Source organism: Ursus arctos, unplaced genomic scaffold (assembly GCF_023065955.2).
Source record: "Ursus arctos isolate Adak ecotype North America unplaced genomic scaffold, UrsArc2.0 scaffold_12, whole genome shotgun sequence".
Taxonomy (NCBI): domain Eukaryota; kingdom Metazoa; phylum Chordata; class Mammalia; order Carnivora; family Ursidae; genus Ursus; species Ursus arctos.
Genome location: NW_026622786.1, coordinates 25376550 through 25393532, shown reverse-complemented (window position 1 = coordinate 25393532; position 16983 = coordinate 25376550). Strand labels below are relative to the sequence as shown.

Here is a 16983-nt window from a genome sequence, read left to right as displayed (position 1 = left end):
TATTATATTATGTTACTAGTGACTTTAACTTATTATTTAAAAATATACATACTCATTGTAGAAGTAAAGTAATATGGAGATTTCTAAGAAAAATATTTATAACTTCTCTTCACCCCTCCTTCAACCTCAACCAACTGAGGAAAGTAAAGTTAAATTATATCCTTCTATGTCATATTTCCTTATATAAAAATCAATTTTTTTCTAAAGATAATATGTAATTCATACTAATATGCAACATACTCTTTTTTCACTTAATAGAGATACACCTCTAGGTCAATAAATAATAATATATTTTTAAGAAGAGCCTCAGAACATTCCATAATATAAATATTAAAATGTAATAACTAATATACAATACATAATAATACAAACAGACTTAGCAATTTTCATAATGATGGGCATTAGAGTTGTCTCAGGTATTTGATACTTCAAATGATACAATTGCTACAATAAAATATAGTGAACATATACCATTACATGGTGGTATTTTTATTTTTCTAGGAAGAGCACATAATAAAACACTGTTGGCACAATGGTATATATATTTGTAATTTACAAATATATTTCTACTGTGTGATGCTTATTGTTTCCTTCCAGTTGAATAGCATAGGAAGTTATTAAACTTCTTAACTTCAACAATCTGATGAGAGAAGAGTGGTGTCCCATCCTTTGATTTACATATTTCTGGCTAATATGGAAGTAAGACATCTCTAATATGGTTATTAATTGTTTCATTACCTCTTGTGTAATGTTTGTGACTTTTGCCTATGAGTATACTGCATTAGTTTATTATTTAAATATCCAGGAACAATTTGATAACAAGTAAAGCATGGCAAAAAAAAAAAAAAAATCACTTCGTTTCAAGTTAGGTTAGCTTTTATTTAAAAAAGTGTGTAGTAAAATTTATTCTCACATAATTATAGCTTCCAAATTATTTTAAAATATTTTTTAATATTTAAAAGTTAGTCCATTTAAAATTTATGTTACATGGCCTAATGAGGGGTTCTAAAAGTAAATTCAAAATTATACCTGAACAATTTTTCAAAGAACCCATCATTGGGGCGCCTGGGTGGCGCAGTCATTAAGCATTTGCCTTCAGCTCAGGGCATGATCCCAGCGTTCTGGGATCAAGCCCCACATCAGGCTCCTACACTAGGAGCCTGCTTCTTCCTCTCCCACTCCCCCTGCTTGTGTTCCCTCTCTCTGGCTGTCTCTCTCTGTCAAATAAATAAATAAAATCTTTAAAAAAAAAAAGAACCCATCATTTTCCACTGAATTGAAATGCACTCTTCATTATATATTATGTTTTTATTATTACTTGGTTCTCTTTACAGACTTTCATCTGCTCCAGAAAATGTGTATTCCTGTACCAATACTACATGTTGATTATATAAGATTTACTGTGAGTTTAAGATCTAATGTGGCAAATTTCTTTTTGTCTTATTTTACAAAGGTTTCTTTCTACCATATAGCTTCCCAATTACTAATTCAGTATTTGCTAATCTGGGTTTCAATTTAGACTACCCACTGGATCTTAAATAATTATTGCACTTTTCCACATGTATTGAGAAATAATTATCTGCTATAAGAGTAGATTTTAAAAGGTAAAATTATAGGTAAAATATTTTTAAAAAGTCATCATGAGTGCATTCATGAGCTGTCATGTCCAAGACTGAAAATGACAAGGCAATAAGACAGAAAAATAAGTGGAATCATCTTAAAGGTATTTGCTAAACCAGGTGCATACTGGATCCCATTTTCAGGTCCTCTGAGAACACAGCAGATAAAAATCCCTTGTAAAGAAAAATGTATTCATTGCACTCCCCACAGAATTTCTACATATAAAGCTTCAAAGAAAAGCAGAGTAAATAAATAAATAAACATATGAAGAAAAAAAGCACGATGAGTGGAACCAGTAGACACTACCAACAATATAACCAGACAGAACTTTAGTGGAACTCCCAGAGTATGAAAATTAGTATTTTTATATATTTAAGGACAGGCTTGGAAAATGAATTAAAAGCTAGCAGAGTTTTTAAAAATACAAAAACCATAAAAGATAAATTAACAGTCATGGAGAATAAAGTAAAAAAGTTTAACATATATCTAATAAGAGTTCCACAGGCATATGATAGAGAGTCAATGAGAAATTCCCCCAAATGGTGAAAGTCATCAATGTACAAATTCAAGAACTAAGTAGGATAAACAAAAAGAAATCCAAACTTAGGGGCACCTTAGTGGCTCAGTCGGTTAAGCATCTGCCTTCAGCTCAGGTCATGATCCTAGGGTCCTGGGATGGGGATCAAGTCCCACATTGGGCTCCCTGCTCAGCGGGGAGTCTGCTCCCCCCTCTGCCCCTGCTCACGCACTCTCTCACTCACTCTCTCAAATAAATAAATAAAATCTTAAAAAAAAGAAATCCAAACTTAGATAAATCACTGTTTAGTTGAACACTAAAGATAAAAAGATCTTTAAAACGGTCCGCCTCCAAAGACATAGAACACTCAAATTAGCAATAAATAGGTTTCTGTTTATTTTCCAATAGCATCAGCACAAGCAAAAGTAAACCACTTTCCCATGGCAATTCCAAAATGAAAAAAAAAAAAAAAAAAAGATATGAAAAGGAAAAAAAATGAAGAAAATCGGCAAAAATGTGAATAAATCTAATCCAATATTAACTAATAAAGCATAACAATACTATCTTATCAAGTTTTAAAAAGATAAAATTAATATACAGGAAACAGTATTTTATGACTTAGGGATGAGCTAATTTGAAGTAGAGTCCTTTACTCTCTACCAGAAGACCCACTCAGATTAACACCCTAAATGACACAGACCCATACTATAAAGTAGTTGTAAAAATTTGAATTCACTCAGTCCTAGAAAAATACATTTTTCACATTACTCAAATATCAGCATCTCAACTGTAAATGAAATTGACACATGAATTCAGAACTATTTATTTAAGCCAAATGGCGTATTTTACTCTGTTTACCCCCTAAAAGCATAACAGAGTTTTTAAAAGCTGTGTTCTCTTGAGCACCATTTTACGGCAACAGGTGGGTAAGTTTCTGACAGTCCTCTTAGAAAGGACAGAGGTACTCATAGTTACCATTTAGGAAAACAAGTGAGGAAACTAGCCTTGTGTACCAAAATAAACCTCATCACTACCTTTTTATTTTATATATCTAAAATATTCATATTTTCAAATACTATTGGGTAATAAGTTGCGGGCTTCCTAATTCTTTTTCATCTCCTTATTTTCCTGTCATGATAGTGGAGAAAGCTCAATAGGCTTACATAAGACGTTATGTATTTGGACATTGGTTTCTAGGCACTGGGAAGCCACTGGCATTTTTTGAACAAAGCAGTGATATAATTAGAGCTATGTTTTTAGGAAATTATTCAGGAAATGATCAACATTTTACTTGGTAAAGGAATCAAACCACTTAGCCATTGTAATTGAAAAGCAAACCCAAAAAGAGGATGAAGTAAATCTATTGACTGCACTTGTGCTTTGTAACACTTGTATCAGGGATATGCACGTGTGCGTATGTATGTGTACCCACATACACATGCACGTGTATCAAGATGACTTCTTTTAAATAAAAATGTTGTTGTCAATAGTTATCAAATGAACTCTGCTGGTGACATTTTTGTTTCTCCCCTGACTTCTACTCATACTTTCGGTGGAGATCTATCATAAAGAAGAGCTTTTTATTTTACATTGAGTCATTTAGTCAGCTTTCCTCAAATGTGTATTATTAAATTTATTTATCTATATAAAAGCCACACAAATCTGAGCACACAGATTCTATACAATATACAAATCAGTGGAAAAATCGATGCTTTACAATTTGACGGAAACTCTTGAAAAGAGAAAGTATCTCTATTGTTTAAAATAAAGCATCATGAAACGAAGGAACATTTTTAAAAAGTCATTCTTTTTCACTACATTTATAGATCGACCTCATGCATTCTGATAGAAAGTACCATTTCTTTTTCCCCAAAGGAAAGCTATCAAGAAATATAACCCAGTATTCACAGTTTGATGACTCTGAAACGTGTACTTCCGATCGAGCAATACAATTGCAAACAACAGCCTGCATGAACGAAACAGAGAAAAACTGACTGAGGAGGTACAATAGAATTGAGTGTACCTTTGAAAACTAGAGCTGTAATCCAGTTTGTAAGAAAATAAAGAATGGAAGTATTGGCCTAAACTCCCTGAATCACAGAAACCTAACACAATACAAGTGACATCCTTTCCTCAAAGAGGCACAAGGCTCATTGAGTCTGGAGATTCAATTACCCTCTCAACCTGGAAAGAATCCCCCTCCTGAGTTGAGGTCCACTGGCAGAGCAATGTGGGACAGCCTACATTGTACACAGCTGGTAAATATCTAAAAAGCTGCAGGCTTTAAAGAACAAGAATCTCTGACCTTTTATGATTACTTCAGTGATTCTTCAACAAAACAGTACTTAAGGATAGAGTTCCCTAAATGCCTGGCAAAAGATCACAATTTCAATTAAATGTTTCCAAATATCTTCTCTTCATATCAAAATCTGTTTAAATAAACAATCAAGCAAAATGCTTCATTAGGCAGTAAAGAATACAAATTAATGAAATAGAAAAGTTTTCCTAAACTAGAGATGATTCTGATCTTCCTTAGACATTTTTTAAACTACTCAAAGAATACCATTATTCCCTGTAGGTCTTTTTTTTTTTTTTTCTATAAATTTGTATAGACCTTGAATGAATGGCGTATACACTAATTAGAATCACAGTATCACCATTGAATTTTGGAATATCTAGGGAACATTTAGTTAGCATGGATCATAACTGCAATATTTCCTCATGCTTGAAGTCAAGACTTTTACCTTGAAAATAATTTTAGCCAAAACACTTCAGACTTCAAACTTCAGACATTTGGTTTCATTCCACTTCTATGAAGTCATCATTAAACAAATAAGATTTCACACATAAGTGTCACATAAATTATTTATTTTTATATATAAGACAAAGGTCTTGTGATGATAGATGTTTGGCATACCATAAAGTTAATAAATTAGACCCCTTGCTAGAATTCATCTTCTTAATTACAAAACAAATATAAAGCATTGGTGATTTTCTACTCTGTATGGGATTAAGTCTCAAATATTGAGCATAGAATGACAGTATTTTCACAACGGAATCCCAGTCTAATTGCCTTGTCCCATCACTCTTTTTTCTGTAACCCAGGCTCTACCCTAGCCACACTGGAGTTCTTACATTTGCCCAAACTTGTCGCGTACACACTCACATTGCTGCTTTTGCCCATGCTGAATACTCTTCCTGGATTGCATGGATTGCAGCACCAGCCACATTCAATATGGTGTGTGTGTGTGTGTGTGTGTGTGTGTGTGTGTGTGTGCACATGCTTTACATATCTCTTTTTGCTCATAAATTATGAACTTCTAAAAGGCAGGGCCATAGCAAGAACTCAATACATGTCACTGGGTTTGGTACATAGCAGCTACTCAATAAATAATAACAGCTACCAAATAGTAATCCCTTGTATGATATTTATCATACTGAATGTAGAGAGGAATTAATAATTCCACATCAACAAAATATTTGTTAAATAATGACTATGTTAGAGATGGTCACATGCAAGTATTATTTCATTTATACCACAACCTTATAAAACAGATGCTGTCTTTCTTTCATAAATAATTTTTCCTGGGTTCACAATAAGTGGTCAATCTAAAAATTTAACCTAGACTTAAAATCCTATAAATATGTCTATGTAGATTAATACCATACCATATATCTAATAACTTTAATTCTTTTGAAATCCTAAAACTATATAAATGTACCATTTTTCTTCTGAAATATATATATTTTTTAAATAATTGGCATTGAGAAATGATCCTTATAAAAAAAAGGTAGCTGGTTGTTGAAGAAGTACTTATTGGATTTGTACAGCATTTTAGAACGTAAGTGTCAAACACTGTGAGAAGAGTGATTCTCTGCATCATTTTGGAAAGACTTCCTTCAGCTTTTGCCCATTTGCTAAAGCATCAGACACTTGGCTAAGAGTTCACATACTCCTTTCACAAACAAAAGATACTATTAATTAATTATTCAATCAATCAAACATTCACTTAGTGAATAAAAAACTGGGCTTAGTCTTACACTGGTTTAAAAAAAAATAAAGATTAAAATTCCTTTTGTTCTACTCATGCTCATAAAAGCCTGTTTTTTTTTAATTTTTTGGTTATAAATCTATCTAGTCTCTGTGATTTATTCCAAATCTTAAACAAATTAACTGAATTTTAAGTAACAGAGAAAAGTCCATTTCCTTGGTATGTCTCAGTGTGCCAGACTTAATACCAAAACACATTTTAAAACAAAGATATTTCACAAATTTGAAATGTGTTTTGCTAATCAATGACAGTTCCTATCCATAAGCATTTAGCAAGCTTAAGCTACAGAAAATCTACTCAGTGAGTGCCTTGGATTAAAAAATCATTAATTTCAACAAAAACTAATTTTTAAGTCAATAAACAATGAATATGCATTTTTATAATAATTATTTCACAACATGGAAGAGACTAATTAACAAATGTACATTTTCACATGCCTATAGAAATCATATCTTTAATGCTTTAACCCAATTTAATAAGTCAAGCTTTATGCTTTAATCACAGGTCATACTATATAGATACCAAGATCAAGTGCTGTTATTTTCATTTGCAGAGCTAAATCTGAATTTACCTTGTTTGCAATACTTGTGATGAATGATTTGATATCTAGATTGGTTGGACAGCTCTTCTGACAGGGGGCATCTGCACATTTCAGGCACCTAAGGAATAAATTAGCCAGATTAAAGAAATTATAAAGTAACTGAGATAATATTCTAAATATTCTCTACCCAATACCCAGAGTTAGTATCTAGTAAGGACAAATAAAAGAGTGCTTTTTTTTTTTTTAAGATTTTATTTATTTGACAGAGAGAGAGGCAGTGAGAGAGAGAACACAAGCAGTGGGAGAGGGAGAAGAAGGCTTCCCGCCAAGCAGGAAGCCCGATGCAGGGCTTGATCCCAGAACAATGGGATCATGACCCGAGCCGAAGGCAGACGCCCAACGACTGAGCCGCCCAGGCGCCCCAATAGTGCTGTTTTTTATGTACAAAAATTTTTTATTTTGTACACCTTCTGAGATGTATAAAATAGCACCACTCAGGCTAACTGCTCGTCATTTCCATGTTCCTCCTAGAGATTAAGAGGGCCATAATTATTTAAGATACATCATTTACTCATTTACTAAACCAGTCTTGTTTTGATTTCTCACTAAACTGACAATGCTTAGAGAATGCAGTCTTTTATGACAAAAGTTTTGTATGCCTTTACACCACAATTATTATACAAACACAGAAGCAAAGTCTCTCATTTGACCACTTGTAACATCCTTTCTTCATCCCTTCATCCCTCCCACTTTGTCTCCCACATTTCCTCTCTCCCTCCTTTGTTACCTACCATCTCTCCCTCCCTCCAACTTTCTGATGTTTTGTAACCTACAAACTATTCACATGGGAATGGGGCTTTGTAGTACATGCTTCAATGCACAGCCCAGATCCACCCCCTTCCAGAATGAAGCATTTATTCTCCTGCTGCTGCACCCTCAGCCAAAGGGAACAGGCTCAACCAAGGTCGTGTCCCCTTTGCAATGGCAGCCTTCTTCCAATTACAGGTCAGTGAAGAGGTTAGAGGCCCAGTACCTTTGCCCAGACTTGAGAAACAAGCCTGTAGAAATCCACTGCAACCTTTATTATGGCTATCTGTCCAATCTTGATTCCTTCACTCTTGTACAAATGTTGATCTTCTAATAAAGTTCCTGCATATTAATATCATTTCAAAATCTGCTTCCTGGGCAACCAACCAGAGATATGCTCAAACTTTAGTGTGCCTAAGAACCAGCTTGATAAATGTCACAGTTTTCACAGAGGAGCCCCTCCTGAGTCTGAGTTATTGGCTTGGGAATCTGTACTTGGCGGGGGGGGGGGGGGGGACTTTGAGGTGATTCTGATATACATGGTTGGATCCATACAGTAAGAATCACAATTCTATACATCAGGACTGAAACCACAGGCTAGAATGGTCCTTAATTTGCATATTAATGTGTGTTGTTTATTTATTTATTCACTTAATAAATATCTAATGAGCCCCTGTTACATGGCAGAACCTGGGATATGAGGATATAAAATTGATAAACAAGACCACCATGGTCCTGCTCTCATGCACCTTGCAGTTTGGAGGAAGTTCACACATATAAAAGTCAATTGTAGTTTTCAAGGTGAAAATAGCATCCTAAGGGAGCATTTAAGAGGAACAGTAGTGCTGGAAGGAGAGAGGCAGGGAAAGCTCATTGGGAAGAGTAATACTCAAAGGGAAGACTGAAGAATAAATAGGCATTAGGGAAGCGGAAAAGGGTGGGATTTGGAGTGCAAGGTCACTCAAGAGAATGATCTGATATATGCCAAGGCCTGGAGAACATGACAAGGTACATGAACTAATCCAGGTTGGCTGGTCACACAGTGAGAACAGCAGTAGAGTAGAATTAGGCTGGAGATCTAAAACTTAAGATATACCACTGTCACATTTGTCAGAAGACCAGAATTCTCCAAGAATTTCATTGAGAATGAATCCTACACTGCTCTGTGACAAAGGTGACTAGCTAGCTCATTTTCTATCTACTTTCATGTGTAAAGACCTTGCTTCGTTTCCTTTGAGAAAACAATACCAGTCTCCTTGTCATTCTTTTGTGAGTAGGAGAGTCCTCTTCATTGTCTGAACCAATTTCTCAGCACCTAATTAATATCTTGTTTTTAAATCTGATCTCTTTTCTCTGGTTTGTGCCCTTAGTCTTCTCTCTAAATTAAATTTTACACAATGAGTACCAAAGGCTTTTCATAATCAATTGTCCTCTCTGAAATGTAGTCATTAAACCTCTCCCCTATCATTTCTCTAAATGCCATTGTTAGATTCACATCTATCATTTAGTTGAATTCCTATCTTCTCATACTCATGATTTTTCCCCTAAAACACTGTCACTGAGTTCAAAAAGAACTTCTTGAAAGTGTAATCAGCAGCATACAGTGCATATCGGTGCAAGCAGAGCATAATGCATGGTCTATTTGGTCTATGATGTTGAAATGTGGTGATATTATATATACTACCTTCACACGGATAAATATGTTGTACATTATTAGTGATTTGAAAGGATTTCCTCTGATGTAGTAAAATAAAATAGCTAAAAACTTAGCAAGTAATATTCCATCTTAAATACCTTCTAATTTATAAAAAAAGTCATTTCAACAGTTTTAAAAATATTTGGCAATTCACAGTAATAAAGCAACAAATGTACTTATTTGTTTCATATGTGTATGTGTGTATATATGTATGTATATATATATACATATATATACATATATCTCATATATATATATATCAGATATATATACATATATCTCATATAGATCCTGCTTATCCCTAATGAAGTCACAAATTTTCTGCTTTTCTTTTTTCTAACACCCGTCTTGAATAATAAGGCAATTAAAAAATGAAGTTATATTGTCAGCAGATGTGAATGAGGCAAATTAATGCACAGTGTATTTCCATGTTCTTCTAGAGAAATCTTAAATTCAACATAAACAGATTCACTTAACAGCACTGACAATGTAAGGATTCTTAGTTGTGGTTATTAAGCCTCTTTACCAAATAATTCCCTTTTTATTATTGAGCTAGTTCACAAATAACAGCTGTTGGAAATGTCAGATGTTAATGAGGCAGGGCAATGCAAACCTGAATTGTAGCATTCTTTTTTTTTTCTTTGGTGCCATGAATATGCCAGAATGGGCAGACTCTGATAATAATACCATCTTGCAATTCTCTAAGCGCTCTGCAGACTAAAGTGCATCAGGCTGCCATTAATCCCACTTATCACTCTGACAGCTCAGTAATTACACTACTGCTATAGCCAGGTAGTCCTAATAAAATATCAACCACTGCACTGGAATGCATACTGGTGAGATGTTTTATTAAACTTGGGGGGGGAGGGTTGATCATCAAGTGACATTAGTGTTGACCTATTTTTCTATTTGACAATAAATTATCCTTTGACCATGCCATAATAGATATTACAGAGTGCATTTACTGTACCAAATCAGAAAGGTACTGCATTACAATGATGTAGGCAAATGGTGTAAATAAAATAGCAGAAATGCATGTCAGAATGTTATTACCTAAATTGCTTTAAATGATTGATACCATGAAAAATCACAGACACAGTACTTAGGGGAATATGTCAACAATTATTGTAAACCACAGTTCTACATAAATTTTTCCTTGGAAGCAACATTTAAATTACACTTGTTTTTATCTTCATTCATTTAATTCCCCTTTTATGTTTCAAAGTTACTCTTTTATAATGCAGTTTATTTTTAAATGCATCGTAAGAGTCAAAAGTTAATTCAGATAAACAATTATGTAATATTTTTAATCCCCAAATGATTATATTTATACTAAAAGGAATATATTAGATTATTTTTTAAGCAATGAAACATCTTAGATTTTTTACTACTGATAAACTTTTTTCATTTCCCCATTTAATAGAGAGTGTAACAATGGATTTCATTAAAGGCAAAATATAGAATCCTTAATAATGTTAATCCTTCATGATTCAGCATGACCATAAAAAATGTATGAAAATTTTAGTACTGCTACTTAAGGGACAAAAACTACTAGAGATATACAGAGCTTTCTCCAGAGAAAGAGAGCCATGATTCCTCTCCCCAAATATTAGTGAGGCTGGACAGCTTTACTCTGTAGTATAAACCAGAAAAAAATTATAGAAGTCATGAAATGAACAAGATTTCATTCTTCACACATCTGAGAACGGACGGCTGCTTCTTTTATTGTTAAGCATCCATAGCGGTTGGAATTGTCACCTATGCTTGTTAAAGAATTTTCCAATCCATGAGTTTAAATAACAATTTCTTCCTCAGTTAAAAAAAAAAAATCACACAAATCTATCTGAAAACCTTAAAACTCCATGTTGCATTCATTGTCTTTGGTTTTTTGCTAGACTTCGGTTCAATCAAGCTAGCACGGTTTGATCAGGCTATGTATAATCTATATTAGTCTACGTGTAATCAAACTGAGCAAGTTAGTATTTACATGGAAAAAAATAAGATATTTTCCTAATATTGATGTTGTATTGCCTCAGCTATTTGATGTTTAGTACCTTCATTTGGAAGATCTAACTAACTGAACTGTAGCAGAGGGGTACAGATCTAACTTCCCTACCCTATAATCACCAGTATAGGCGAATACATAGCCTAATATCCTGGGGCAATTTGGCAATATTTCTACTGAAACAGCACAGAATTGAATGGAAGGAGTGTAAATCAAGAAATGGGGGGTTAGAAGTGTCTGACGCAAATCTGATATACACAGCTTGCAATCCTTGTACCAGATAATAGAAATACCCAAGAAAGACAGTTGGTATCTTTAAAACATGATGAGACTAATTCAATGTTCTGATACGTTAAACAATCAAGAGCAATTTCCAGATTCTCATAATTCTCTCCGCTTCTCTCAATATTCAATTAGTAGTCTTTCCTATATTCTTTCTCATTGTGCTTTTCTGATTACACAACAGATTCTTACTAGCTCAGGGGCATTTGGCACTAATTTTGAATATTCCTAATATGCATCTTGGCCCAGCTTCTACATTCTGCTGGACTGGGAAGCTAAGGCAGCATTGTGAAAAGTAAATGAATTTTTTATGCTGTGCACCATTCTGCTTTGGTGATGCTGAACCCATGATGTTCATGTTTTAAGACTTTTAATATTTATTTGAATTTATAGGTAATACCTAAACACGATTTTTAAATAGTTATTTATCTACTAGAAATTTCCATTCATATGCGGGTGGCTTCAAGACAATTCAAAACAAGCAAGATTTAAAACAGTACACGATTCGTATAACTGATACTCAAAATACCTTGTTGGATGATCATGGTCATGAGTCCGGAAATAAAACATAAAAACATAAAAACTTTTCTATAGGGGCGCCTGGGTGGCACAGTCGTTAAGCGTCTGCCTTCGGCTCAGGGCGTGATCCCGGCGTTCTGGGATCGAGCCCCATGTCAGGCTCTTCCACTGGGAGCCTGCTTCTTCCTCTCCCACTCCCCCTGCTTGTGTTCCCTCTCTGGCTGGCTGTCTCTCTCTGTTAAATAAATAAATAAAATATTTATAAAAAAAACCTTATCTATAATCTTTCTGTAGTCTATATCAGAGAATTATCAGTTTTCTCAGATAAAAAAGTATCTTTTACACTTTTTGCACACTTTGAACTGAATGGAAGGGCTTATGTTAAATTTTGATACTCATTTTTGATCTTCATATATTAATTGGTTAACAACTAATAAGATTGCTTTTATCTCCACTTCATACATGAGAGTACTGGGGCTCCAGAAATCTCCCAGAAGCATAAGAAGACCAGTGACCAAGGCAGCTGAGGAAACTACTAGAACACATTTACCATCTTACACCCAGGATTATCCCATTCACGTATAAAGACAGGGTAGAATTTTAAAAGGTGATGTTCTACTGACCTTATCTCTTCGCAACATCACTGCCTCCTTGCCAGAGTAATTGGAAGACTGAGAAAAAAGCAGTTTAGAAGTCACAGCTAGAAAAAGGCTACAGTATCCTCTCTCCTGGAGTCCAATTTTAGTTTAAGAAAAAAAAGTGAAAGGTCTCCTCAAGAAGCTTCTCAAGCCAAGATGAAAACATTAGGGTTTTACGGCATCACATGATTTCAAAGGCTAATCCAACCTGAGTAGTCATTGAGGCACTAATTCCTAAAATTAGGAGGCTAATTTAATTACATTTTAAATAACTTAGGTATAGCTAGTTGTATTAGAAGGACACTTTTTAAACATATTCTTATTTAAAAAATTAAGTATGCTATAAAAACCTCAACAGCATAAGAAGCCACAAACTCATGTACATCTTGTCCAGCAAGCAAATACAATATTTCTGTAAAAACTTACTGTGTATCACCTCCTGAAAATTTTTAAACATATTGTCCTATTTTACTACATAAAGAGAGTATCATCGTGATATCTGAGGATGCTACTCTTAAACTTACATTTTTCTCTTTCTTACAAGAGAAGATGGGACTTGAAAATAAGTTTTTGTTGTGCACAGGTAGAACAAAAAGGATGTGATGGAATCAGTGTACCTTAAGAACTGCAGGAAGATTCACTGAAAGAAAATAAACACACCATTCCTACATGCAGAAGATAAAACTAAGTAGGTATGAAAAGAGTAACGAGTCTAACTAAAGGAAGTGGGGTCAATCCTGAAGGCTTTCAGAATCTACTGGGGCTTTTCAGATATTAGAAATACTAAATAAGGTAAGATTTAAATAACAATACTAAACAACAGTTCCACACTGTGTAAAGGAAACAAGGTTTATTTGCCAAATGTATAGTACTGATGATAATTATGGTGGGACTTAGAGAGGAGAATGAGACCAATGCAGGTCACGGTGGTGAGGAAAGAGTGCCCCCCATTTCCAATATCCTCTGTTACCAATTTATTTAAACAGTACAAGATCATACTTAAAACTGAATTGTTGAAATGGAATAAAAAATAAGTTATTGCAACTATTGGAAGTAATTAATATTACACATTCATGTTTTTATATATCAATAAGACAGAAAATTACAATAAAGTCAATGAATTAAAAAAAGACATAAAAATATTTATGAAATGTTTTTCTGCCCAGGAGACAACTAGGCATTAAAACCTATGATATAATTTGATCCCTGTCACTTGCAGCTACAACAGAGGTAGACTTTAATCAAGAAAACCAGAGAATATCATTGATAAAAGCTCTGCTTTATGTTCTGGAGGGATGCTCTTCTTGGCAACACTCTCTTAGGAAACCATTCTTTATCCATCTTAAAGATGGTAGGGATTGAGAATACTTTAGGACAGGAAGATGGCTGGATTCAAGAAGAAGATAAAGAGTTTTCTCTCTTTCTGTAATGAGACAGTGACAAGCCATGTACCTAGGATAGGGTTCCTTTAAAATCTGGCTATACTAAATACAGCCAGCATAAATAAGTCTGAATTTATATTATATATATATATTATATATATATATATAATGTATATATATGTATAATTTATACACACACACACAGAGGAAACACACACACAACACATATACATGCTAACATTAATTAAATGCTCAAATATGCTTGCTAATCCAAAGCCTTAAAATGTACTGAGAAAACATAGAATATATGTTAAGAGAACAGACTCCGGTGCTTGATTGCCCATATTTAATCACTGACTTTACTTATTGGTTTTATGACTTTAGGTAAACAACTTAAAACTCTCTGGGCACCCCCTTCCTCATATGCAAACGGAGACAAGAATTTGTACTTGAGAAGTTTATTGTGAGAATTTTAAAAAATTATATATTCACACTAAATAGAATGTACTTCTTTAGTTACTTCACAGGCTTTCATATACTCCTTAAAATGCTCTGGAAGTTATATGGTACCTTCTCTAATGTGGAAGTCATAGCATAATGTTTTACTGCTATTTACATACATTAAATAAAGTGGATAGGGTGCCTGGGTGGCTCAGTCCATTAAGCTTCTGCCTTCGGCTCAGGTCATGATCTCAGGGTCCTGGTATCAATACCATGTTGGGCTCCCTGCTCAGCGGGGAGTCTGCTGCTTCCCTCTCCCTCTGCTCTCTCTCTCTCACCCCCTCTCTCTGTCAAATAAATAAATAAATAGAATCTTTAAAAAATTTTTTAAAATCGTTAGTCGTTTTATAAATAAATAAATAAATAAATAAATAAATAAATAAATAAATAAATAAATAAAGTGGATATCTGACAAACATAAATATATGCATCAAGTCTTCATTTTCTCCTTACAAGTTTTCAAAAGGGGAAATTATTTCTCTATCAGGAGAAGACTTCTCTGACAGAGACACTTCCGCTAGGGGTTGAAGCACAAGTAGGATTTTACCCTGTGTAGATGAGTAGACCAGAGCTTAATACCAAGAGCAAGCTCTGGATGCATATGTGCTGCTTCTCTGCATGCCACACAGCAGCTACTACTGTACCACGTATATCTTAGGCGGCCAATAAAGGAGAATGAGTGAATGAATGGATCAAAGGAATGTGGGGAAAAGAAACTCTAACGCCTAATGCAATTAAAAAAAAACAAACACTACGGGTTTATCTAGGGCACAGACTATAACTCATCTTTTGTACTCAGCATCTATGCTAGTAGTTGGCACATACATATTTGCTCATACATGTTTATGGAAAACTCCTACAAGTCACTACACTTCAGAAATCAAATCCCCAAAGCACATGCCAATCTCATCAGTGATCCCAAGCTATTTATACGGAATCCTTTCTTCTTAGGGCTTCTGGTTGTTTCTCCATGCTAACAGTGTGAGGTAAAAATAATCTTCTCCTAAAAATAAGTTAAATTCTAAGATGGTAGGTTGAACTACAATAATATACTGCAAAGTTTGGGGCGCCTGGTTAGCTCAGTTGGCTAAGCGCCTGCCTTTGGCTCAGGTCATGATCCCAGGACCCTGGCATCTATCCCTGCATTGGGCTCCTTGCTCAGTGGGGAGCCTGCTTCTCCCTCTCCAGCTCCCCCTGCTTGTGGTCTCTCTCTGTCAAATAAATAAAATCTTAAAAAAAATATATACTGCAAAGTTTGAAAATGGATATATCCTTACTAAAAGTGTAACTTATCTTTATTATAGATGTATAGTTGAGCAAGTATATAAGGAAAGCAAATTGTTAAATATGAGAATCTATGTGATAAAAGATGCTTTCCTTCATTCCCGCTCCACACGTTATCTCCTAGTACTTCCGTATTTTCAGTGCTTATGTTAGGCATATTTCTCAGTTCTTTTCTTTTTTATCTTCTTTTTATTTATTTCTTTCTTCTTTTATTTATTTTGGTTGTCAAATGATCCCTTATTGAAATATTTTCCTTTGTAGTTAGTAACTAGCTGGGCATTCCACTGCACTACTACTGATGTCATCTATGATGTCATGGAAGATGGCGGCCATCAACGCTACAGCCCACAGGATCTCTTTAATGGTTCCAGAGGGTTCTCTGGCTAAAGATCAGTGCTGCATCTGTCAGGCAATATTGACAATATCATCAAAAGTGATATTTCTACTGTTCTTAATATTTTTCTGCCTCTTTCTGTCTCTTGGGGGTTCCTTGAGGGCTTTGATAATCAGAGCTGAGGCAGAAGGTACCACCTAAATATGGGCATTAAAGAGGGCATGTGATGTGATGAGCAATGGGTGTTATATGCAACTGATGAATCACTGAACACTACATCTAAAACTAATGATGTATTATATGCTGGCTAATTGAATTTAAATTTAAAAAAAAAAAACAAAACAACAACAACAAAAAAAACTCTGGGCCTGTCTGTTCAGAATCGTCAGTTTCACTGTAATCCTCAGACTCTTCCAATCACTGGTTGCCTTGGCAATGTCATCACCAAACTTTTTTGGAGACAGACCAAGGGGCCGATCTTCAAGGCGAGGGCAGACCTGGCACTGACTTCCCCATCGGTGCACCTATGGGTCACTGGGGTCAAATTTAGGCAGCATGGTGGAGGCAGCTGGTGTCAGATGAACCTGGATTCAGGACTACCAAAGACAGTCGCACCTTCTCTTCTAAGCCAAGCCGAAAGCCAAAAGCTCTCCCTTCCTCTATTCAATTGCTGCCATTTTATGAGGCGGGAACAAATAATTTCTTACCCTCCAGGGTAGGGTAGCACTTTCCCCTGACAAAATATACTGTCTATGTACAAATATGGTCTTTCCTTAAGTAACAATTTATAAATAAAATACCTATA

The 16983-nt window shown here is 34.7% G+C and overlaps 1 protein-coding gene across 3 annotated transcripts in view; it reads right to left on the bottom strand.

Annotated features, from left to right (window-relative positions):
- Positions 1-16983, bottom strand: part of DPYD (dihydropyrimidine dehydrogenase) — a 788803-nt gene that overhangs the window by 591995 nt on the left and 179825 nt on the right. For all 3 annotated transcript variants that reach the window (XM_026497557.4, XM_057310448.1, XM_048220250.2), the window contains exon 4: positions 6761-6848. In XM_026497557.4, the coding sequence (XP_026353342.2) occupies positions 6761-6848 (88 nt within the window). The remainder of the gene's footprint in view (positions 1-6760; positions 6849-16983) is intronic.